This window comes from Centruroides sculpturatus, unplaced genomic scaffold, assembly GCF_000671375.1.
Source record: "Centruroides sculpturatus isolate CEXI.00-Female unplaced genomic scaffold, Cexi_2.0 scaffold174, whole genome shotgun sequence".
Classification (NCBI taxonomy): Eukaryota; Metazoa; Arthropoda; class Arachnida; order Scorpiones; family Buthidae; genus Centruroides; species Centruroides sculpturatus.
The window spans coordinates 390,690-414,440 of NW_019384420.1; the positions used below are offsets into that span (position 1 = coordinate 390,690).

Below are 23,751 nucleotides of genomic sequence, written 5' to 3' on the forward strand. Positions count from 1 at the left end.
TCAAATCTTCTTCCTTTCAAGGGTCTTTTGAGTTTGGGGAACAATAAAAAGTCACAAGGAGCAAGGTCAGACGAGTAGGGGGTGGGGAAGAACAGTGATCAAGTGCTTGGCCAAAAACTCAAGAGTTCTGAAGGCTGAATGGCAGGAGCATTGTCGTGCTGGAGAAACCAGTCGCCACTCCACATTTCTGGCTTTTTGCGACAGATAGTGTCTGTCAGATGTTTCATAACTTCAACATAGTAAGTCTGGTTCACTGTGGAGCCTTGGGGAGGTACTGTACTTGTGGTGAACAACAACCTTAGCATCAAAGGAAACTGTCTGCATCACCTTGACATTGTCGAACTTGGCGAGCTTTTTTGGGTCTGGGGACGTTTCACCCACCCACTGGTTGAGCATAGCAAATGTTTCAGTCGCAGATTTTCCAAGTTTAACACAAAATTTCACAGCAAGTCATTGTTCCATCAGGTCATTCATTCTGAAATCCAACAAATGAAAAAATTGCACTTCACTAAAAACCACATATCTAATCAATAAATAAAGATACCTGTAATTGGGAAACAGCTTTATCACCAGACGATCTGTATAAACCTAGCAACACCAGCTGATTCCCCTGGAACCAACTGGAACTGTGCAATTCAAACAGTCAGAGTATTTTTTGAACAGACCTCATATGATAGGCCATCTTCAGATGCAAGTATTCTTGAATGTATTTAACTTAATATTTAAATGTTCGAATACTTTTATGTTAAGATCAAAATACTGGATAAATGACAAATAAAATAAAAGAAATATACTAAACAAACTAATACAATAACGATGTAAATAATATAATGGAGATTTATGTGAACAGTTTAATTCATTAGAACCAGCAAAACAAAAAAGCATTGCTGAAGATTTGGACAGGAATCCCAGTGAAGTTAGTATTGAATTAATTAAATTTGAACCTTAATAATGAATATATCAATTAATTAATAATAATAATTTTATTATTACAGGTTTCGAAAAAACTTGAAGATATCAGAACTCGATATGCATTCTGAAGTACAGAATGTTTTGATTTTAACTTCATTATTTTATATATTTATAATTTCAATGATCACTGTAAAATAGACTGCAATNATTGTATTAGTTTGTTTAGTATATTTCTTTTATTTTATTATTTATTTGTCATTTTATCCAGTATTTTAATTTTAACATAAAAGTATTTGAACGTTCTGACATTTAAATATTAAGTTAAATATGTTCGAGAATACTTGCATCTGAAGATGGCCTATCATATTAGTTTGAAAACATTAATGTAGAAACATTAATGTTTTCAGACTAAAATATTCAACCATTTAAATAAATGTTTTTCAGCATCAGGTGTTGGATGATTTATTATTTAAGGAGCTGAGTAAAATATTTGGTTAGCTAAAATAGATTGTTATTGTAATGGCTGCTCTTCTAATTGCACTATGTCACATCCCCATTCTTTATCCAAAGGAACATACCTTCTTCTACACAGCTTGTACCATCAAAGGAGACCATTCAGCAATACTTGAGAGAGCCAGAACTTAATTCCTACTGTCACTAAACATCTTTCACTGACCACCAACATAAGCAGTATGGAGTAGGATACTGTCCATGATTCTATTAGAGTCATGTAGTGTTCACTGCTTCTCTGGACACAGATGATCACCATATCCATGTATAGAGGAGGCATGGTCATTGCTTCAATTCAGTTGCAATTACAGTCTTGGTATCCATCTCCTACAACAGCAGATCTTCTCTAGTATTGCTACAAAGCACTCTGATAGGTCACTATGTTGACAACAGTCTTCAGCCAATTGTACTGCCTATGATGTCACATCTTCCAGGGTCATCAGCATAATAATGCCTGACTCAGATGGTGAGAATCTCTGAACAGAGTAGAGTTGGCCATGAAAGGATATGAACCATGTGGAAACAAAGTCCCCAGACCTTTTGCTAATCAAGTGTGAGTAAGAAATGCTAGAAAAGCAGTTGCAGCTATCATGAAATGTGAACAAACTAGCCCAACAATTGCAGGACAACATTAGACTGTTGTTTGACTCCATGCCTTGCCATATACAGTGGTACCTTGACTTACGAGTTTTTTGAGATCAAGCTGTGTCTCGTCAGATTTTATGCTTTGAGTTGAGAACCAGCTTCAGATAGTTGGCACAGCAAACACTATAGCAAATCATAGATTAAGAAAAAGATGGAAAACTGCCATAATATGCTGCATCATCTGCAAAACCAGTTTATTGTAGTACAATCTATTGTTTTTAATACGTACATTTTTCTTATTTAAAAACGTGTAACAAAAAAATGCAATGTTTTGGAGGTCAAGAATGGATTAATGGCATTTCATTTCAATGGCAAAAATTGATTTGACATATGAGTAATTTGAGTTTAATTTGTTCTGTGACAGAACTCTTAACTCATAAGTCATGGCACTACTGTATTCTGTGTTGGCACAGAGATGGTTTTACTACATACTAATATGTGACCATTATATTGCTACTGCATTCTAATTAATAGTCGTTTTGCAAAAAAATTGTTTCTTTATCTTTACATACCCATTGCAAATGCCAAGTTTAATAGTAATAAACTAGTCTTTAAGGTGTGTTGATTTTTTTAATTAACAGTATATGTCTTAGTTAACTTACTTTTGGGTTACTCTCTATTACCAAGTTTATTAAAACAGGAAGAGTATTTGCTAAATAATAATAATAATAATGGTTCTCAGACAATGATAACTGACATTACAAGAAATTTCTTTTCAAAATAATTTGATCAATGTTTTTTTCATACTTATATTTTACATTTTATAATAATAATTTATTTATTTTTGTTTGAGTTATCCAAAAGGATCTTAAAATTTCAAATTACTGTATTTAATATAATGCTAATATCTAGGAAATGACAGTAAAATCTATTAAATTTTAACTTTGAATTAACAAGGATAAACTGTATCATGTTTAAATATTTGATAATGAAGATTTTGATTTAAAATTTCTGATATATACATACATATATTCTGGTTATTTGGAATTTCTAAATATAGCCATATCTTTATTATTTATACATTTATCTAATATTTTGTTTCAGTGGCAAAGAGAATTGCTATGTCAAGTGTAAAATTAATCTAAAACTGGTCCCTTAAAAAAAATAATAAAAATTATGTCTAAAACAAGCTGGTCCATGGCCTAGCAGTTCCGTTCCCGGAACACTGGGAGTTTGGTCCCGGGTTCACACCTCGCCAGGACGGGCTGGCCACGTGGAGTTTTCCGGGTTTTCTCCACTTCTGAAACACCTGAATAGGGGCCAGTTACCCTTAAAAAAGACCTCCCTAGGCAGATCGCCCAAGTGTTGCATTGCCATATCTTAACTAAACAAACTAACTAACTAAAAAATGTCTAATTATCCTGAGCTGTCAATAGAAAAATTGTTCATGGAGACAAAATATACCCAAAGTAGCAAAAATTTTTTTACTAAAATATGGATAATAAGGCCAGTTTTTGGCTTTTAAAAGAAGTTGCTCTGCTGGCTGCTTTGCACATCTAACATGCAATGCAGGAAAGATGTTTTAACAGGTAACTTAAGAGGTTACTTACTAAAACATTTCCTGTATTATTTTGTTCCCATGAACAACTTTTTCTATTGACATCACATGCTGTTAATATGGCATTTTTTCCCATTTTTTAACAGTTTAATTTTACACTTGATACAATGATGACCTTTGTCATTGAAACAGTGACATTTGAATGACCACAATCAAATAATGGGAATACAGTATACTGGATATATGACTATTTTTACAAAGAAAGGTTTTATGTTGATTTAACACTCATCTTTATTGGGCTATTTTAAAAAATTGCAGATATAACTTCTCATCCATCTGTTTATCTTTAATCCTTAGATTAAAAGACAAACAGATGGATTCTCAGCATGACTATTGTTAACAGGAAAAGTATGTATCGTATTGTATTGTTAAATCTAAAATTTATATTATAATTCGATATGATTTGATGTAGACTATATAATAAATACAATGTTTTTTATAATGCATTCATTACGATTGAATACAGTATTACAAAATAACGCCGGCTGACTGGTAGTGACCGACAAAATTATCTATTACATAAACTTTTATCATATTTATAACATTATTTACTATCAGAAATTTTGACAGTAAATAAAGAGAATAATAATAATTTAAATGNACAATGAAGAATAACCTGAATGTAATTAATGAAAAAATAATGGAAAAGATAATTGGAAGAGTTAACACCCACAATATTTTAAAACAAAACAATAAGAATTTTAAAAAGAAATGGAAAATTGACTTGAAAATGGGGTGAATATAAAAACAAAATAATCTTTTCTATCAGGAATTCAATGAATAAATGGCAGAATGCCAGTTTTACAAAAAGAGCAAAGGGAGAAAAAAAGGAGACAAAGTAAAAAATGTAGTATAATTCGATGATTGGTTATAGAATTCATAAGAATAATAATAATTTAAATGAAAAATTTAACAAAATTACGAAGATTTCGAGATGAATTTTTATTCAGTTGGAAATCTTCTGGCAACACTGTGTGGACGTTACCATAGTAACGAATTCAAACATAAATGCGCTTCTAAAGTTAAGGGAAAGATGCCTATTTTTATAAAAGATGTTTCTTGGTCAGAAACAGAAGGAAATATCTCCATTAATGTTGCTTTCAATAACGTAAACAAGAAGAATCTTTCAATTTTATCATCTAGTCAATACTTAAAGGTTAGAATGACATAAAATTAATTAATTAATTAATATCCCGCGAATTAATAACCCAATTAAATAATTTTAATTAAAATTGGGTTATTAATAACCTAATTAACCAGGGGATTATTAATTTTAATTAAGACAATACATCAATTAAAATTTAAATTATAACTGAATAAAAACAAGTTAAAAATTTAATGGCCTGTAGATAATAACAATAATGTATATAAATAATTTATAAAGTATTATTTTATAATTTTAAATAATGAGACTGCCAGATGGCAACCTGCAACTCTGGTGGATCCGGGTTCGAATTCGTAATGTTAAAAAAGTCCTCTTATTCCTGTGGACACTAAGAGGACTGTAATTAATTAAAGACGTTACTAAAGTTTATAAAAAAATAAATAATTCAATGCATAAAATTGTTAATATTTTTTCTTTTTTTTCCAAGATAAGTCATCCGCCTTTCTTTTGGGAAGCGTTTTTAAAAAAAGCCATCGATATCAAGAAGTGCAACGCTTTCGTCGGAGATAATGCCATATCATTTGCTCTCGTCAAACGAGAGAAAGGTCTTTGGAAAAATCTGTATCATGAAAATTCAGGTAATAATGTTTTCTGTACACCGTTATATCGAGGGGCGTACAATAGGATGGTTCAACCACACTTCGGGGGTGCCGCGAAATACTGCCGAGCAGCACCCATAACACTTCTTAAAAGTATATTACTAAAAGGTACGAAAACCGCAACAAATTTACATTGATAAAGAAGTAGGGATATATCGCAAGAAAAGATTAGCAAATTGGGGGTGCCTTTATTAGAAAAGGTTGGAAAATTGACGTAGCTAGACCAAATGCAATAGGGGTAACTCTAGCAAATTTGCTAATTTGGGATTGGGAAATACCCACGGAAAAGTTTTGAAATGTAATAGTATTAATTAAATATTATACTACAAAACGGTACAATAACGTTTGAGATTTAAAATCGTATTTATACTTTTTTTTACATAAGTAGGCCTATAAACAAACAGAATCTCGTCATTTGGAATAATGGACAGGAATAGTTAAAAATTTTACCACTAACCTGTATATGTAGTTTGTCGGACAGATGATTAAGGGAGTTAGCCTACCGTTCTTGGGAACTCGGGATTGAATCTTGACGAGTAACTCCTTAGTAATTTTACATACCGGTTTCGGGAAAAATTTTACTTTAAAATTCAACCGCTAGTGAAAAATTTGGCGCTACTGTCCCCTTATTACGTATTATACTTTTTCTAACGAATTTTGGCTATAATTTTTCGCACAAGTGCGTGATTAGCCGATAATTTTTAATGTCACGACTGAGCACAAACACCAGATCTGAACCCAATGATTTTTTGTTATGGAATTATCTAAAGAGCCTCGTTTATCAAGGCAATATTTCCAACATAATTGTTTTAAGAGAGAGAATTTTGCATGTGCGGCGACAACTCTGGTCAGTTGCATTCCGCCATCGAATGTGTTATGCAGCAAATCTAGTTTTTAAAACACGGAAATGGAAGACCGTATCTTTCATTCATTATTAATTTCAAATTACACTTCTGCGATTGAAATAAAATTATTGTACTTTGTTTAACTCCCGAAATTCGTTAGAAAACCTACGTAATATGTATATTAATTAAGGCAACATCAACGCAAAAGTTTTCTCTGAAAATCGAAACAGCACGTATACTAAATTTATAGAAAGAACTATTAGTCAAACCTTCGATCTTTTTACTGTAATTTATCTGAGCAATGCTGAGGAAACCACAACCTATTAGACAATTTTTTTGTAATCGCTTGCAGGCTACAGAAAATTGTTATTCTTGGTCACAATTTTATTACATTAAGATTGTCAATCTTGACGAGAAAATACGGTGTGCGCCAGAAACATCTGATAGCTTTTAAAGTAAAATAACACTTCAAGGAAAAGCATAAATATTTATTGCTTTTCACAGATTCATTCTCCATTAAAAAAAAAAAAATGAATATATATGTGTATCACGTATTTTTTGAAAATAAAATTTTGTAAATAGCCATCATTCTGATGACCACATTCTTATAGTCTGACAAGAAAAGATGCCATAACACTGCATCATGTTTTGTGCACTATGTTTTCTTACTAAATTATTGATCTGTATGTTTTGCTAAAAATGAAGACCGGATGTTACAGTAACTGCTTAGAGCTACATAGCCAAGTTACAAACATTCCTGGATCAGGAGGTCAATCATCATTATTGTCATCACCTATGTTCCAGCAAGATGGGTCAACTGCTCCTATGCCCTGTGCTGAAATAAACGTACACGACATCCGCTACGCTGTTAACAGAACACACAACTGGAAGACACTTGGTGTAGACAACATTCACAATTTCTGGTACAAAAAGTTTACATCACTGCACCGGGAACTAGCTAAACATCTAACACACATCATCATCAATCCACAAGACATGCCAAAATTTCTTACTCAGGGCATCACCTACATGAAACCTAAAAACAACACCACCACAGACCCCACACAATACAGAGAGTTAGTTCTGGAAGAAATGTTTCCAGGTAAAGTCATTTCTCACTTTGGAGATATCTACTGCCAGACTTGACAGCATTGGATTATTTCATTTTGTACCTCTTTGCCTTGTGTGCACTTTTTCCCCATCTGCATCATGGGTAGGCCACGCCACCATTGTTGAACTGACCAAACTTACTAGGGATTGTTCCTATCTGTGTCCCCGACCAAGTGGTGAGGCTAAAATTTATTAAACCTACTCTTTAGTTATTATCGTCCTGCATTTTTGTTCATTCTTCTATTGAATATTCTCGCAGAGAACTTCTTAAACAAGACATATTTGTATACTAAACTTTGTAGTACATAATAATTTTACGTATAAATTAGTATAAGAGGTACAAATCATGATTGAATTAATTAGTGCATTCAGGATTCCAGAAAACATGTTGCAGCAAGTTATGGCATCTTTTTTGGCCAGATTTACAAGAATGTGAATTTTCTGTGTTCATCAGAATGGTGGCAATTTATAAAATGTTATTTTCAAGAAATAACAGTGATACATTATTTTTTTTAATGGAGGATGAATCTGTGTATCTGTGCAAAGCAATAATTACTTATGCTTTCCCTGAACTGTTATTAAACCCATCAGGTATTTCTGGCATACTCTGTAATTATATAAGTTATGCCATTAATTTACAATATTGCCCCATTGCTCAATAACTATTGTAATTTTCAGTTCAATGTAAATATTTTTTGATGTGTTCATAGTTATAATTATTATGATCACTCTATAGTTCAGATTTAGTAGTTGTGTAGTAGTAGTAGATTCAATAGTTTGGTAAATCATCAGTGGTTGATGGAGGGTCAACCATGGGTAATCTATAAAAGGAGGATGCCTTGGACGGACTTTTAATGGCAAAACTGGCTCCTATTTACATGTTATACACATGAAGAAAACTCAGAGAACTCCATGAAACAAACTGCACAAACTACAGTGTTTAGTGGTTTTATCCACTAAACACTTGATGGGCTTGAATTAAGCAGCATGCTCATCGTGGATTAAATCAAGTCTGCACGGTTAGTGAGAAGGGGAGATCAATTTTTGTTTTTCTGTTATTGTTAACATTAAGATTTATAAACAAAAAAACCCTTAAACTGACTTGTTAAGAGGAACAAATCATCTAAATCCATTGCCAACGAATGCACAAAGTCATTGTACATCAGTAATAACAGTAATTTTTATTGTTATTTGAAAATAATAACAGCTTTGTCCATCATTAATTTCTAAAATTAATGCAGAACATAGTAAAAGTTAAAAAAATGCTACCATAAAAATTACCTATTGTTTTTATTATAATTAATTATATACTGTCATTAAAAAGTTACTTTAAATGAGGGCCACACAATATATTAATGTATTAATTACAGCAAAATTATATAATATAATATAACAGCAGTTGTAAGTAGTACCTTTCTCTGTAGGAGTTCAACCACTTATTATTAGTCACTTTTTATTAATCAACTGTTATCAGAATAGATATTATTCTTCTATTTCAAGAATTCAGCCAACATGACCGATTATGAGACTTGCTTTTATAGCATGCATTTCAATTTACATTTTAAATGGACTCTACAATTGATCACAGCTTTCTTCTGGCAATTTGGCTAAAGTCTTGTAGCCTATTACACTGTCATCAGAAGGTATAGTTGCTAAGTTGACTCAATTAAGCACAATAACATATTAAACTGAATTTTGCAACAGCATAAGTTTATTTTTGTAAATCAAAATAGAGATTTAAATAAAAGATATTCTCAATTATGGACAAATCAGTTACAAATTCAAGATGTGGGACATGTCAGTTTTAAATTGGAGCAATTCTGGTAATGTCTGATGATTAAACAGCTTGAGTTAATTACACTATAATTTCTTTATGATATCAATCAATGGTAATGGAAACTTGCAACAGTAACATCTTAATCTTATGAATATAAGTTTATATGTTAGATTTTTTGGAAAAATTACTTGAAGATCCAATTGATATCACTTGTATAGAAATGATTTTTATGTTAAATCAATAGATATGTTTCCAAATATTACTTTGTTTTAACTTTACTACATTTAATGACACTATATAAACACAGGATTTAATTAATTCTAATGCACATAACTATAGCAGGAATCTACTCTAAATATACAAAGCTAATTTTCAGGTCATAGCATAAATTACAGGAATGCCAAAACATTCTTCAAAGCATGGAGGTCTATTTTTGAACAACAACTATAAATTAAATCTTATTACTTAGAAAAATAATTGGTTTTGCCATTACTGATGTCAGTGTTTTTTCAACCAATGAAATAATTGTTCCATGCAGTTTTAAAGTGACATTCAAATTTTCATGTTGATTTTTGACTTTTTTTTTTTTAACCTGAAGATGACAATTTAAAAACCATTGAAAATATTTGTTTTTATTATTTTTAGTAATTATATTATGTGCTGGATATTCCTGGTATAGTCATGTTTGTTGGACTAAATTTAATGTAAATGTATCTTACAATATTTTGTGCTGTTTTCTAATTTTTCATTAGAAGACAGAACTCACTGTGAAAAGATGAGGAAAGAAGCTCTACAAGAAATAGAGGAGACTGCAAAAAGTGATAAAAATCAGAAAAAAGTTGAGAAATCAGAGAGAGAGAGATTGGCTGTTAGATTACAGATGGAGGTAAGTAAAATAATGAAAATTAGAATTATAATAAGAATACAGTCAGGTTTTTTAATAGCTGGAGGCAAATGATAGAAAACGCATAGAGAAAATTAAAGAAAATGAAAGAAATACCATGATTAAAGAAATTGAAGATTGCAAAGAAAAATCAGTTAACTTAAAGTAAGTCTAGTATTTTTGCTTTATATTTTATTCATATACATTAGTATGCCATCAACCAGATAGTACTAAAGAATTTTCATGTGTTGTTAATTTTGAATTGGAGTTACATAATGTTACTAGCATTGACAGTGTTTTATAATAAATTTTCTATGATTAAGTATAATGTATCTTCATGATAATTATCCTCGAATTGTTACTTAGATAATCATATCATCATTCTTTGTCCACATTAGAAAAATTTGCCTCTTTGATGCAACACACATTGGAAAGTGATGAATTAGAAACATTCATATCTTATATAATTTTATAAATTACTTAAATTAACAGTTCTCTATAACAGAAAAACTGACAACGGTTCTAGCCTCTTCCAGCAGAAGTATTTTATTTATCAAATGTTTTTGGCTGACTGGGCAGCTGTCTTCAAGATTAAATTATTAATGGATTGGAATATGTAATATAGAATACATACAATTTAAAGTTGTATGTATTCTGCATTCCATATTCCAATCCATTAATGGTACAATTCTAAGAATGACTGCTCAGTCAGCAAAAATGTTTGATAAACAAAATAAGTTCTAGCCACTTCCAGCAGAAATATCAATTATTCAATACATCAGTTTACATACAGTTTTCATAGTAAGGATGCAAATAGCCATTTTCCAACATGATGATGCTCAATTGTATACAGCAAGGATTTCCCAGGAATGTCTCTGTCAAGTTGCAATATTCTTTTGATTCTGTCCAGTCTCAGATTTGTCACTCATCAAGCATTTAGTGAACCAGATGGGAGCCAGCTTCACTCATCTAAAAATGTGAGGGATCTGGAGTAGAAGTTGCAACATCTGTGGGCAAATCTGAACAGGATAGCATGAAGTACCCAATTGTATTGTAATATGTATCCAGGCAGGGGGGAGGATTGATTTGATACTAAAGGCTCTTTTAAATTTGACCATTATTCCACAGCAAATCTCTCTTTGCTAAGATACTGCAATCATTTATTATCCTCATTACATTTGCACTAATAAAATTTCATTTGTTTCCATCATCATCATAATCTTGGTATGTAACTTTTTACATTAATTAGTATATAACAATAAAATACAGGTAGTCATTGACTCACAACCTATAAGTCTTTTGAGTGATCAACTTTACGACCACAACTGTGACTGCTGACTAGTATGTCTGGTGATGACTTGATTCTGCAATTTCCATATCTGACACCACAAGCTATACCCAGCTGTGCATATAATAATTTATGATGACGATTGGTGTTTATGTTTTGTATAAAATTTTACACTAGTTCTTATGAAGTTATGATGATAGCATGCCACCAGTTAGTCTTTCCCTCCTTTATTTGCCTTACAGCTCATTCTCCAGAAATGTTTGCCCTTATCACTAGTATTTTTAATAATTTCAATTACTATACTTTTAATTTAAAACCAAGGAGTATTAAATTATTTTCCATTGTACTTAAAAACTGTACCACCAACTGGACAATATTATAAACAAATTTTAATCCATATGGGACAACAGTAAAACCTGAGATGCTTTCCTGCCCAAGTCATTCAAATTCTGCAGTTTCATCATTTCACCTATAAGACAGGAATTTTTAACACATAAGAATGATGAATAAAAATAAGTAAACAATATTTAGAGATACAATATTAGAATGGCATAAAAAATAAAGGCCAACTTATGAGGAACTGATCGTAAACCAGTTTGATCGTAACCAATTATGATCATAAGTCAATGACCACCTGTATTGAGAAATTATTTTATATAACTTATCTATATTTGTTTATGAAAAGAAACAAGGAAATCAATAGTAAAGCAAAAGAAAGGATTTCAAAAAAGTCTTCGAAAAATACTTTCAACAAATACCACTTGACAGTTCGTCCATCCACAGGAGAATCTTTAGAATCGGTGGCTCCACCACGTTCTTCTGCCACAATTAATGTCACTTTTACACCTCGAGAATTTCCAACTGCTGCCAGAGAATCAAGAAAGGAAGAGGAAGAAGAGGTTAATTTATGTTTTTACTAAAATATATTGAATCATAATGTTAAACATTGTTTTTATATGAACAGTGGTTGAGGAAACAAGCAGAAGCTAGAAAATGCAACGAATTGGAATTTGCTGATTTGCGTCCAGAAGAGAGAAATCCTCTTTGGCTCAAAGATAAAGGAGAGTAAGTAACTTATTATTAAAATTTGTTTTCAGATATAAATATTAAAATAATCCTTGTTTTTTATTTCCAGTGATTTTTATTCCAAAGGAGATTATAAATCAGCCATAAACACTTATACTTTAGCTATAAAATTGTGTCCAAATTTAGCTAGGTAATTAATTAATTTTTTTTGAATCATTTTGAAACTATTATTTAAAATTTTTTGTTTTAGTTTATATTCAAACAGAGCAGCTTGTCACTTACAAATTCAGAATTTGCACAAGGCAATCGAAGATACTTCAAGAGTTAGTTAGAGTAATTTCCTTCAAAATTATTATTATTATTATAATTATAAAACAATGATTTTTTTTAAAAGGCTTTAGAATTATTGACTCCGGCAGTTCAAGAAAATTCTTCCACAAGATTGAAATGTCATATCCGAAGAGGAACAGCTTTTTGTAAAATGGAGATGTATGCAGAAGGTATCAGTAAAAATAGAATAGCGTATGTTGATTTTAATAAATTATGTCATTACAGAGGATTTATATAGATTTATTTATTTATAGGTCTTCAAGATTATGAAGAAGCTTTAAAGATTGATCCAAATAATAGAGAGTTATTAGAAGATGCAAAGAAAATCAGAAAAACAATTCAGGGTTTTAGTGGTTAAATTTTTATAAAAAAAAAGACAACAAGGTTATTTATTAACATTTATTATTATTATTTTTTTCTTTATGTTTACACAGGAGTGTTTGAATTTCTATTTATGGAAACAAAGATGATTAGACTCATTGCTATTTTATATACAAAAGTAGTTAAAAATTCTCAAAGTTTGAGGTTTAATATTGTCAAATACAAAAATATTTTCTGTTTTAGAAAAACTAAGTATCAAAGTGTTGTCAAAATTTTCTTACATAATATTAAGAATTTATGAAAATTTTTCTTTAACAAATTACAAAATTTCTTAATTCTGCAAAAGTACAAAATGTTTTTCAGAGTGCATTCTTATCAAACTGTGATAGTAATTACAAAATTCTAATTTGAAAAGGATGTTTCCAAGAATAATTTTTCTTTTACTTCAATAAATTATCAAATTTCTTGTATTTTCAATACAGTAAATCACAATTTTATATAAACAGTATAAATTTAAAATTTCTCTTGTATCTGGCATTTCACAAAATATTTAAAATGTGCATAATTTGCCAAAAATAAGTTATAAACCTTGCAATAAATATATATATGAAAATAATTTACAAATAAGTATTTATGTCAATTTTGTATAAGAAAATAAATAAAATTGCTAGACAATGAGATTCAATTCTGCAATAATATAAATATTTCTAGAGGTAATTTTTTTAAATTTTAGACTTCTCATGTGGAAGTACGGCCCAACAAGGCATTAAATTATCTGAAAGCATTAATAAAAATTTAAGTTTGTATGAAACTGCATGGATATTTTGTGTGTTTGGGGAAAACAGGATGTCAGAAAAATTAACTCAAGAATAAATTGTTATAACTTCTCTTCCTCCTCCTCGAACCATTAGAACTCTTTCTAGACCTTCTGTTAATACCTCTAAAAATTCCATATCTGATTTATGTTAAGGATTATATTAATATACATAAAAAGTTCATTTATATTTTCTGTTACAAATGATTATATTTTAGAATTAGTTAGAATATATTGCCAAATTAACTGGAATTTAATTAAACGATATTAGCACAATAATTTGTATATAATCAGTATTTATGCTACACACATGCATGCACACACACAGTTTAGAAAAAATGAAACTGAATTAAAATTTTTTAAATTTATTGATATGCATTTTTGTTTTAATATTAAAATTCTAATATTCAGTTAATTTTCATAATTTATGCTGTTAACTAGCAATAAAATTTTAAAGATAATTTTTTAAATTGGAAAATAATTCCACACTGTATTAATTGTTCTAATTATTACATTCCTAAAACATTATAAGAAGAGGCCAAATTTTATATTCCTAAAGTCTAAAACATTATAAAAAGAGGCCAAATTTGATATCAATGTAATAATTGAGAATATTTCATAAGTAATTAAAATTGCTTAATCAAATAAAATTTGCAATAATGGGTTGTTTTTAATAGCTAAAAAGAATGCAACACATTAAATAGGAATTAGAATTAATGTAATGTTATAGTGTTAAATTTAATAATTACTTCATTAATTCTCTGTCAAATATCTAATCCTAAATTTAGCTTAGTAAATTGGAAAACTTACAAAATAAGCATGCAAAAAATAATTTACTATTTCAGTATTTTAAAAGGTAAGAAATTAAACCACTTTATGCATAATGAGAATCCATTTTACTGCAATCAAATTCAAAAATATTCTTTGATTACTGAATATTTTTAAAACTTAGAAAAGGATACAGTTTGCTTCTATTTTCTGAGATTTAGGAAGACCAGGAAGATTGATGATGACTAGCTGAGCATTGTGAGATTTTGTAACAATTACTTCATTGAGTTTAACAGCAGTATGCATGCGTCTTACATTTGCTTCATCTCTGTAAATAAATATAAATTAAAACTGAGAAAGTTTTTTCAAACTTTTGAGACTTAATATGAGATGTAATGATGCACTCTGTGCTTCTCATTAGACATTTTTTTTTGTCATTCTAATAAGAACTGTTTAGCACTTTTCTGGTCAATGTTACTTACTTCTTGTGATCAATCACTCTCTCTCTCTCTTTTTTTTTTTAATGCTAAGATTAAATTGCTACAATAAATGATGCCTTTTTTAAAAGATTATTAATATAAAACGTTTTATGAAATTTTAATATAATTTTTTGATTGTTGTGTACTGGCACAATGAAGTGACACTTCATTGTGCCAGTACACAATAAGCAAATACAACACGGTTTCGACAACATCATCATAATTTTTTGAATTTTTCAAATTTATGATGGTCATTCTGGATATGCAAAAACTATTGAATGCAGAAAAAAACAGTCTGTGATATGTTACTGAACATGAGTTCAATGGTATACTGGTGTCCTTGAAATTTCCTGCACGCAGGAAGCGGCTGACTTTGGAAGCACCACCAAATCTGGATGTTGAAAATGGAACTGAAGTGGGAGCATTTCTGAACAGTGATGTTATATGACTTTAAATCTGGTTTGTCAGAGTCCCAGTGCACCACCATTTGCAAGCATTTCCTGTTTCTTGTCCATCCAGAATGCAAGTATTCTGGTGGTTCGGAGAATTTAGACATAACAGAAACAGCCTTAAAGATGGAGAGAAGCAGTCTACCTGCAACTTCAGTGACTTGAAAACACAGTTCATGTCAAGAAGCTGCTTAGAGAAGACCCTTTACATCCCATAAGGATATCTTGGGTATTGGATTGGCTGCAGTGAATGGTAACTTGCACAATCATCTTTATGTCAGGAAGATTGAGAACAAGGCATCCACTGAAACACATTCTCTGACTGAACAGCAAAACGAAACCTGTGTGGAATGGTAGCACTATATACTAGAAAAATTTCAACAGGAAAGCTCAAAACATGTGTGGGACATTGTCTCTTGCTTTTGAGGGTCATACTGGTAGATCCAGGTCTTGTCACCAGTGACAATCTGCAGTTTGGGTCTCTGACAAAGCACCATCTGTCAAAGTCAAATGTCCAAGAAGTGTCAGTCAGAAAATGGTAGTAACATTCTTTGGAAGACAGGGTCATGTTGCTACCATAGTCCTTGAGGATAAGAAGGCAGTTGATGTTGAGTGGTATGTCACCATTTATCTTCCTCAAGTCTTTCAAGCAATTTGCAAATAGTGCCCTAAAACAAACCTTTGTGGATTCTTACTGCACCTACAGCAATGAGAACTGTAGACTAGTTGAGAGACTCTGGAGTGCAGTTGATCATCCATCCACCTTATAGTCCAGATTTAGCTTCCGGCAACTTGTGTTTCCCAAAGTCAAGAAGATTCTCAAGGGATGTTGTTTTGGGAATCCGAAAGAGACCTGTCTGCCAAGGTGTCTTATGCAGCAACTGTCAGAGGAAGACAGGTGACAGTGCTTGCAAAGTGCTTGATAGTTTTGGAACCATTTGTAATTATCTGCAAATCTGCATGTGATGTTCATAAGTTAATTATTTAAGTGTGATTTTTTTTCTTGAAAAACTACTTTGTCAACTTATGAATATCAACATTTTCAATATATGTCTATAACTAGGTTAATTCAATTAATGTCAAAAATAAATTGACTTCTTAATTTGAAAACTTCAGACATATCATCTTTGCAATGTTATGTTATGCTTGTCCAGTTTCGTCTGGATTATTAGTATACTTTGGAAAAAAGTACACAATATTTAACAAAACCTCTTCAGAGTTGATCATAGTGTTCTAGGTTATACTTTATATCATGGCAATAATAGATTTTGGCTTTAACATCTGTTTTTATTACAAATGAATGTTTTTTAAAATATAAGGGATTCTCAAGACAGTATTTTATACAGCTGTTGGCTTGTTTCTATCTCAAACAATTCAGTCTGTAATAATTGGATACCAAAGTTAAAGCTAATTGCTAGTTTTGGAATTTTGCTGACACTAATTCTAATGAAGAAGGCTGGAAGTTTGGATAGGCTCTTAATTTACATATTCTAACAGATAAGGATTTGTTGAATAATTCTAAGCTTAATCCCTGGTACAGAGTTCAGTTAACTTCTGACCTGATATACATACAGAGATAAGACTATGTTTGACATTAAAAAGAGTTTTTGCTCAATTCAGACATAAAAATTTTTTGTTTTAGATAATTTTATTTTACAGTTCTTTATGCAATTGGTATAAATGTGAAGACTGTACCATATAATTATGGCCGGGACATCTAGGCATTAAAAATCATGATTTATAGTGCCTAGACGTCCTAGCTCTACATATAATAAAAATATGTGAAGTAATTAGTGGTTTAACATGTATACAATATTTCCTTACATTTAGTAACTGCACAGAAGTGAATTTCAGAGACTGTTTTATGTTTATAATTCTAATTTTGTTTATAAATTGTATAACTTTTCTTTATTGCTGCTATTAAATATTACTAAGCAGTTCCCTTTACTGACAGGGTATTAACAAATTACACTCTGTTTATAACATTAAACAGAATGGAATATTTCAAGTGTAACTGTATATAGGTCTTAACTTTATATGAACTATAACTACTTAATAAAAATTTTGAAATAAACTACTACTTACGGCTTAATATTTAACACATCATCATCAAATTTTTCCTTATTATTCTGATCACAAGTTTCTGCTGGTTTTGATGAGTTTTCTGGAGAATTTCTCTCCGTAGAACTTCTTCCTTCTTCTTCAGGCTTATCACAGCTCACTTCCGACAAATCTTCTTCTTCTTCTTGTGGTGTTTCTATAAATCTCACTTTAGGATTTCTTTGACTTTGAGATTGAACAAAATGATGATCGACAATAGATTGGAGCTAATAATAGCAATATTAATGACAACAAATGAATATGGTTAAATTATCTCATGGGAAAAAATATTATAATGATACTAACGACATTTAGCGAATCCTTGCGATTTACTCTTATATGTTTCAGCATTTCGATACGTTGTTCCATCATAAGAGTTCTTTCATAAGTATATGCTGATATGTCACTATCCATCTAAAATATTAAAGAAAAATACAATCAGTGTTAGTAATATTTTCACAAGTATTTTAGCTTAGCTTTTACATTCAGTTTTACATTCTTTTGAATTTGAGGATTTATTACTTTCAATATATTTAATTAACATGGAAAGTTTGAGAATCACCAATGCCACTTTTTAATTAATGAAATTTATTTTATTTTATAGAGATTTATCAGAGGAGGCAATGTTCTGAAAGTCTTTTTCTACAAACCTTTCTTTTGGAATTTTTTATGGAATCAGATTTTACTTTATTTAAATCTCATAGCTAATGTAAACATTAATAACAAGCAATGACGACCTAGTTGTCTAGTTTATTGATTCTGCATTTCAATGTACGGAAGGTTGCAGTTTCAAAACTTGTTAGAAGCACAGAAGCAGGGATGGTTTGTAACATTGCTAATTATGACTTGTAATGTCACCTAATCTTCTTATGCTACTTTGCAAGTACACTTTTAATTTGCTTACCTGGTGGTTTCAAGTTACTATAGTCAACTTCAAATGTTGATTTAAAGAACTAGATACTTATTGACAAAATTAGAACTATTTTTAATCTGAATTAAAGACACTCATAAAATGATACAAAAAGTAAGATGTTCTTTTGAAACTATAAATATTTACAACATATTTATACAGTTTCCTAATAAAGGAATATAAAACATTAATACGATAGACTTGCTTTACAGTGACCTTCAATTTACTAACTCATCATGATATAACAACCAATAGTCACAGTCCTTGCTAATTTCCCATAAGCATAATGCTATATTACAATTGATATAAAAATCCTGTAACTGATCAGAATCTTGTTAGTGACCTTTCAAACATTGAATCAACAAACGAAGTAAAATCAAACTGCTCTCTTTGGTGAAAATATGCCTTAACAATGAAATTTAAAAAAAATTAAAATTACATTTATTATATATCAATATAGAAATAATTTAGATATTGTGAATTTTTCATTTAATTCATTAAGAAAATCTATTAGTATTTCTTTGAAGATACCACAATAGATTCAAATAATATTTTATGCATATATACTTTTGCACATTCATAAAATGTAGTAGCTGTTATTTGGCTGATTTTCGTTTTCATTTTAATGCAAATGTTATTTAATTATAAAAGCAAATTTATGTAATATTAATTTAAAAAAAAAAAATATTTCAAAACAAGTAAAACAGCAAGGCAGATTTTTGGGACAAGACTGTGTCTCAGACTCGGGGCTTGATGCAATTGTTCAAATTTCGTTGGCCACGACCATGAGGTCGTCCACGAGGCATTTTTGGTGAAATTAACCTATCCAATGTTCAAATTTCTGTCCATTGCGTGTTGCCCGAGTTGAATTTTTGTCAATGCCTAATGAAAATTTCCCATTTTTGAAAAAATAATCATGGCTATTGTATCATCTGAAATTGTTTGTGCAAAATAAAAAAAATAAAATAAATGCAAAAAAAAAAAGTTTATATTTCGGAAGTTACTTTTAATATAAAATTATAATGACTAGTGCCATGTAGTTTCAAAAAATATTCCGATGCTGAAACGAGATATCTTGGGTCAACAGATAGTGACCAGAGAGGTAAATGGGTTTTTTCAAAGATTCATTTGTCAAAATTCGATTTGCAATGTTCACATTTCCAACTTCCCAATGATATATGAATGCACAAATCTTGCACTCTTGCCTGTTTGTAGAAAGATGTGCCATTTTGTATTTTATTTTGACTGGTAGCAGGGGACCAAAAACCAAGTCTGATTTTTTTTATGTGCGTATGATTTGGACACCTAATACTCTGTGCCAAATTGCAACTCCTGAAATGTCCCCCTTATACAGCTAAGGTATGCACCCGTAACGGCACCATAATTTTATAAATAAGACATAGTCTCATCAATTATAATTAAAAATTTGGAATATTTTTCTTATATAAAATAAAAAGTGGAAAATATTCAGAAAATTCAATGTCCTCTGCTTTTGACAGGTCCCCTAAAGATCAGGAAAAGAGAATGAAAAAATCCTATTGTTTTTAAGGTACTTATGAATATCTGAGATTAAAAATTATAGTAATAAGCATTAAGAAATTTGAATCTTTTTGTTAAACTTTGGCAGTTTATTTTTAAGATATGTTGAGCAGGAAATATTAATTAGTAAATTAAGTCTAAATTGTTAATATACATTTTGCATGTATGTTTGTGCACAGAATATATATTTAAATATATTAAAAATTAAATTTATACCATTTCAACCACTTCAACATCTGCTTCAATTCTAAGATGATATAAAAATGTTGTCAAATCTTTCTTCATTTGAATACTGTTATCTTCCAATTCTGTAATTATGTTAATTCAAAGTTTTTTTTTTTTTTTTTTTATTTTAACATCTGAAACTTCTGCTTATGATTCAAATCTAATTGAAAGAAATGAAAATAATATACAAAAAATTACATTTTAATGAAAGGATACGTGCCACTGTAAAAATTCGAAGTTTACAATTCTTCCAGGTTTTATGTTGCTTCAATAAAAATGGAAGCAACATTAAAAGTCCACCATCATTTATGCTAAGTCAAGGAAATATTTAAATTCATCGTTTGTTAATATTAATAATTATTATTATGCAAGAAATTGATGGTAATAACAATCTGAAGAATAAAGCATATTTAGGGATTAAAAATAATTTTGTTTAAATTCTTGGATAATATTGGTTATTTTGATTAATAAAATGCATTAAAATAATAGTATAAAATATATTTAGATAAAAAGAAAAATAATGTTCTTAAAAATTAAACTCATACATTATATTTTTTAACTACATATAGATAAAAAGAAAATTTTTTAAGTTTTGAAAGCATGAAATTACTAATATAAAAGCTGTTGTCTATGTGCGTGTGCGCATGTGAATTCCTTATAACTGCAATTTTTGTCCAATCCAGATGAAATTTTAAGTTCTATTTGTTTTATGTTCTGATGGAAAGTATAAGCTACTTATTTTGTGAAAATATAGCTATAGAATAAACGTTTTATCGATTTTGGATTAGTGATCACATTTATGTTGCAGTGACATTCATGCTCAACGAGGGAATTTCCCTTAAATTGCATTTTTAAATATTTTGGCAAATGGTGTATTTAAACATACTTCATTAAATTTAAAGTTTAAAAAGATAAACCTCATCATGTCACTTCTATAACAAATTAAAAAAAAAATTTTCATGGTGACCACATGGCATTCTATTATCCAATTGAAAGTAACAATCTAACGACCCCATTGTTTATAAAGTGTTATTGCTCATCTAACTAATGTACATACAATTTAGCTATGTTTTATCAATGTGGAATTAAGAAATGGCTGCAGAAACATGATCACAATGTTAATCATCAAAACAATATTAAGGTGTCTATTACTAAAGGAAGACAGCAAGGAAATCTTTTAAAAGACAATAGTGTGTTTACTCAGAATGTAGTGTATAAAGTAATTTTATAAAGAAAGATTTTATTATTATTTTAAAGGCCTAAATCTCTGTCTGTGTGTGTGTAAGCAAATTCTCTATAACTCCTACTAGTTTTGTCCACTCCAGATGAAATTTTCTTTTGTTGGTCTTTATGGTACAATAGACAATATTTCTACAAATTAAGTAGTTTATACTAACATCTCGAATTTCTTGATATCTCTACTCTTCTCAATTTTTCAATCTCTACTTTCTCATAAAAAGTATTCTGTCATGCTTGATGGGAGAATTTCTAGTGTTACTATAAAATTAGTGATGTCCTCATTTCTAATTCTGATCTCCTATGCATGAAAGCTCCATTCCTTTTTAGTACTTTTTGTTCAATTTTGTTTTAAAACAAAAAAATGGAGCAATTTAAAAATGATGATACAGTAGAGCGTCGTTTATCCGAAACATCGGTTAACCGAAAGCATTCCAGTCGGCAAATTTAAATTTTCACTAGTGCTGTGGCGCTGCAATCTTTGGCTATATCTTTGGCTACTCCAATATTTTTTTTGTTGGTTTGTGTGTTTTAGCTGACAGCACTGGCACTTTTGTGTGGTGTTTTTCTGAGGCCTGTGTGTGGTGTTGAATCGAACGTTTTTGATACTAGATCAACTTCTAAAGTATATATTTTTTTTTGGTTTTTATATTTTTCAATATATTTATTTTGTTTGTAAAAAATAAATAATTTTTAATGATACAATAGCACGATTGTTATTTTAAAAAGTTTATGTTAGGCTTAACATCGACGAAAATTCAACGCAAAGCAACACGGAACGGAGAAAAATTTCAACATGGGCTAGGTTAATAAATTTTTTCGTACATAATCGGTTATCTGAAAAATAAGTTATCCGAACAACCCCAGTCCCCAATTGATTTGGATAAACAACACTCTACTGTATATGTATTTTATTTATTTAGCTGTGGACTGGGATTATGTAATAATTAAAAAAAACGATTAATTTCTTACATTATAATGGTTTTTAAAAATAAATAATTATATATTATGACTGTAAAGAAACTTTGTGCTTTGTGTTTACATTTATTTGTGTTTGATCATGCATAATGTATACAATTTGGATGTAATCTAAACTTAACTCTTAAGTATATGCTACCTTGTCCTATGGCAAAAATTATATGTTACTTTCCAAATGATAATGAGTATATTATCATGAATTAATAGACAAAAGAAATGCTAAACACCCAGATAGAACTGTCTGCAAAACTTGGCGTACAACTATACAATATGTAAATTATTGTAGTCCAACCGGATAATATCACCAGAATGCCTTAAAACTACTACTCCAACACTATGAAAAGGCTCACAGAGAGGTTCACTGTGTTAAGAATTTTCAGTGTACCTGTTGTTTGGAAATCTTAGAATGCCAGGAATGCATGTACAATGCAGTTAAAGCCATTCCACACAGCTGAAAGTTTGAGAAAGGCCACATCATTGAGCTGAGGGAAGCAGGATGCTGTTTTGTTGAATTGCCTGGCATCTTTATCTGGACCATTCTGACCTGACCATGGCAAGGTGTTGCAACAAAGGGACAATTGCCATGACATTGTAATCACTTATTATCACTGTCATTATGTTCACACTGATAAGGTTTCCTTCAATTTCAATGTGTCCTTGGTGTAACTTTTTTTCAATGGGTGTATTTATCATAGAATATCTAAACCAATGCTCACTGTTATACAGGCTATTATTAGATTTTTGAATTATAATAATTGTATTGCATACATTGTATGACTTCAAAATAATTTACTATTAACGATCAAAAAATTACAAAAATTATAGAAAGTATACTATAAACTATTTTAATTTTAATCCCAAGGATATGAACAATCCACCAAATATCAATGTTTCCACTTAATTTCTGTGTGCTTTCTGGAAATTGATCAATACCTTTAGGCACTAATAAGGCATTTTTACTTGCAGTAACTTCTCTTACAGAATCTATAAAAAAAATATAATTTATTAATATTTAAATATGTAACATAATAAAATATATTTTATATTGTGTTTTTATTTATATTACTAAATTCACAGTCAATAAATATTGAATGGTGGAAAATTAAACACAGTTAAACTTCCATGGAAGAAAGTACTGTACCTCCAGGAAAGGCAGAGAATTCATTAAGTAGAAAATAACAATAGTGAAAAAAGAAAACAGTGTTCTGAATAACGTTTTATTCTTACAAAAATATCCTTGTATTTATATTAATAGCAAAAAAATCTTATGTATGACCTGATTTT

The 23,751-nt window shown here is 30.0% G+C and overlaps 2 protein-coding genes across 2 annotated transcripts in view; one reads left to right on the top strand and one right to left on the bottom strand.

The window, feature by feature from the left end:
* The first annotated feature begins 4,624 nt into the window (after positions 1–4,624).
* LOC111619383 (dynein assembly factor 4, axonemal-like) lies at positions 4,625–13,479 on the top strand. Its single transcript, XM_023361083.1, has 10 exons — positions 4,625–4,781; positions 5,218–5,368; positions 9,874–10,007; positions 10,066–10,169; positions 11,978–12,191; positions 12,257–12,357; positions 12,428–12,508; positions 12,569–12,641; positions 12,713–12,818; positions 12,903–13,479. The coding sequence occupies exons 1-10, from the start codon at positions 4,659–4,661 to the stop codon at positions 13,004–13,006; spliced, it is 1,191 nt and encodes a 396-aa protein (XP_023216851.1). The 5' UTR covers positions 4,625–4,658; the 3' UTR covers positions 13,007–13,479.
* A 215-nt stretch (positions 13,480–13,694) lies between these two features.
* Positions 13,695–23,751, bottom strand: part of LOC111619351 (solute carrier family 12 member 6-like) — a 124,964-nt gene continuing 114,907 nt past the window's right edge. Inside the window, exons 19-25 of the mRNA XM_023361061.1 lie at positions 23,335–23,451; positions 20,470–20,559; positions 20,245–20,336; positions 17,886–17,993; positions 17,565–17,806; positions 14,746–14,879; positions 13,695–13,924 (exon numbers count right to left, since the gene is read on the bottom strand). Coding sequence (XP_023216829.1) covers positions 13,833–13,924; positions 14,746–14,879; positions 17,565–17,806; positions 17,886–17,993; positions 20,245–20,336; positions 20,470–20,559; positions 23,335–23,451 — 875 coding nt within the window. The 3' untranslated portion in view covers positions 13,695–13,832. The remainder of the gene's footprint in view (positions 13,925–14,745; positions 14,880–17,564; positions 17,807–17,885; positions 17,994–20,244; positions 20,337–20,469; positions 20,560–23,334; positions 23,452–23,751) is intronic.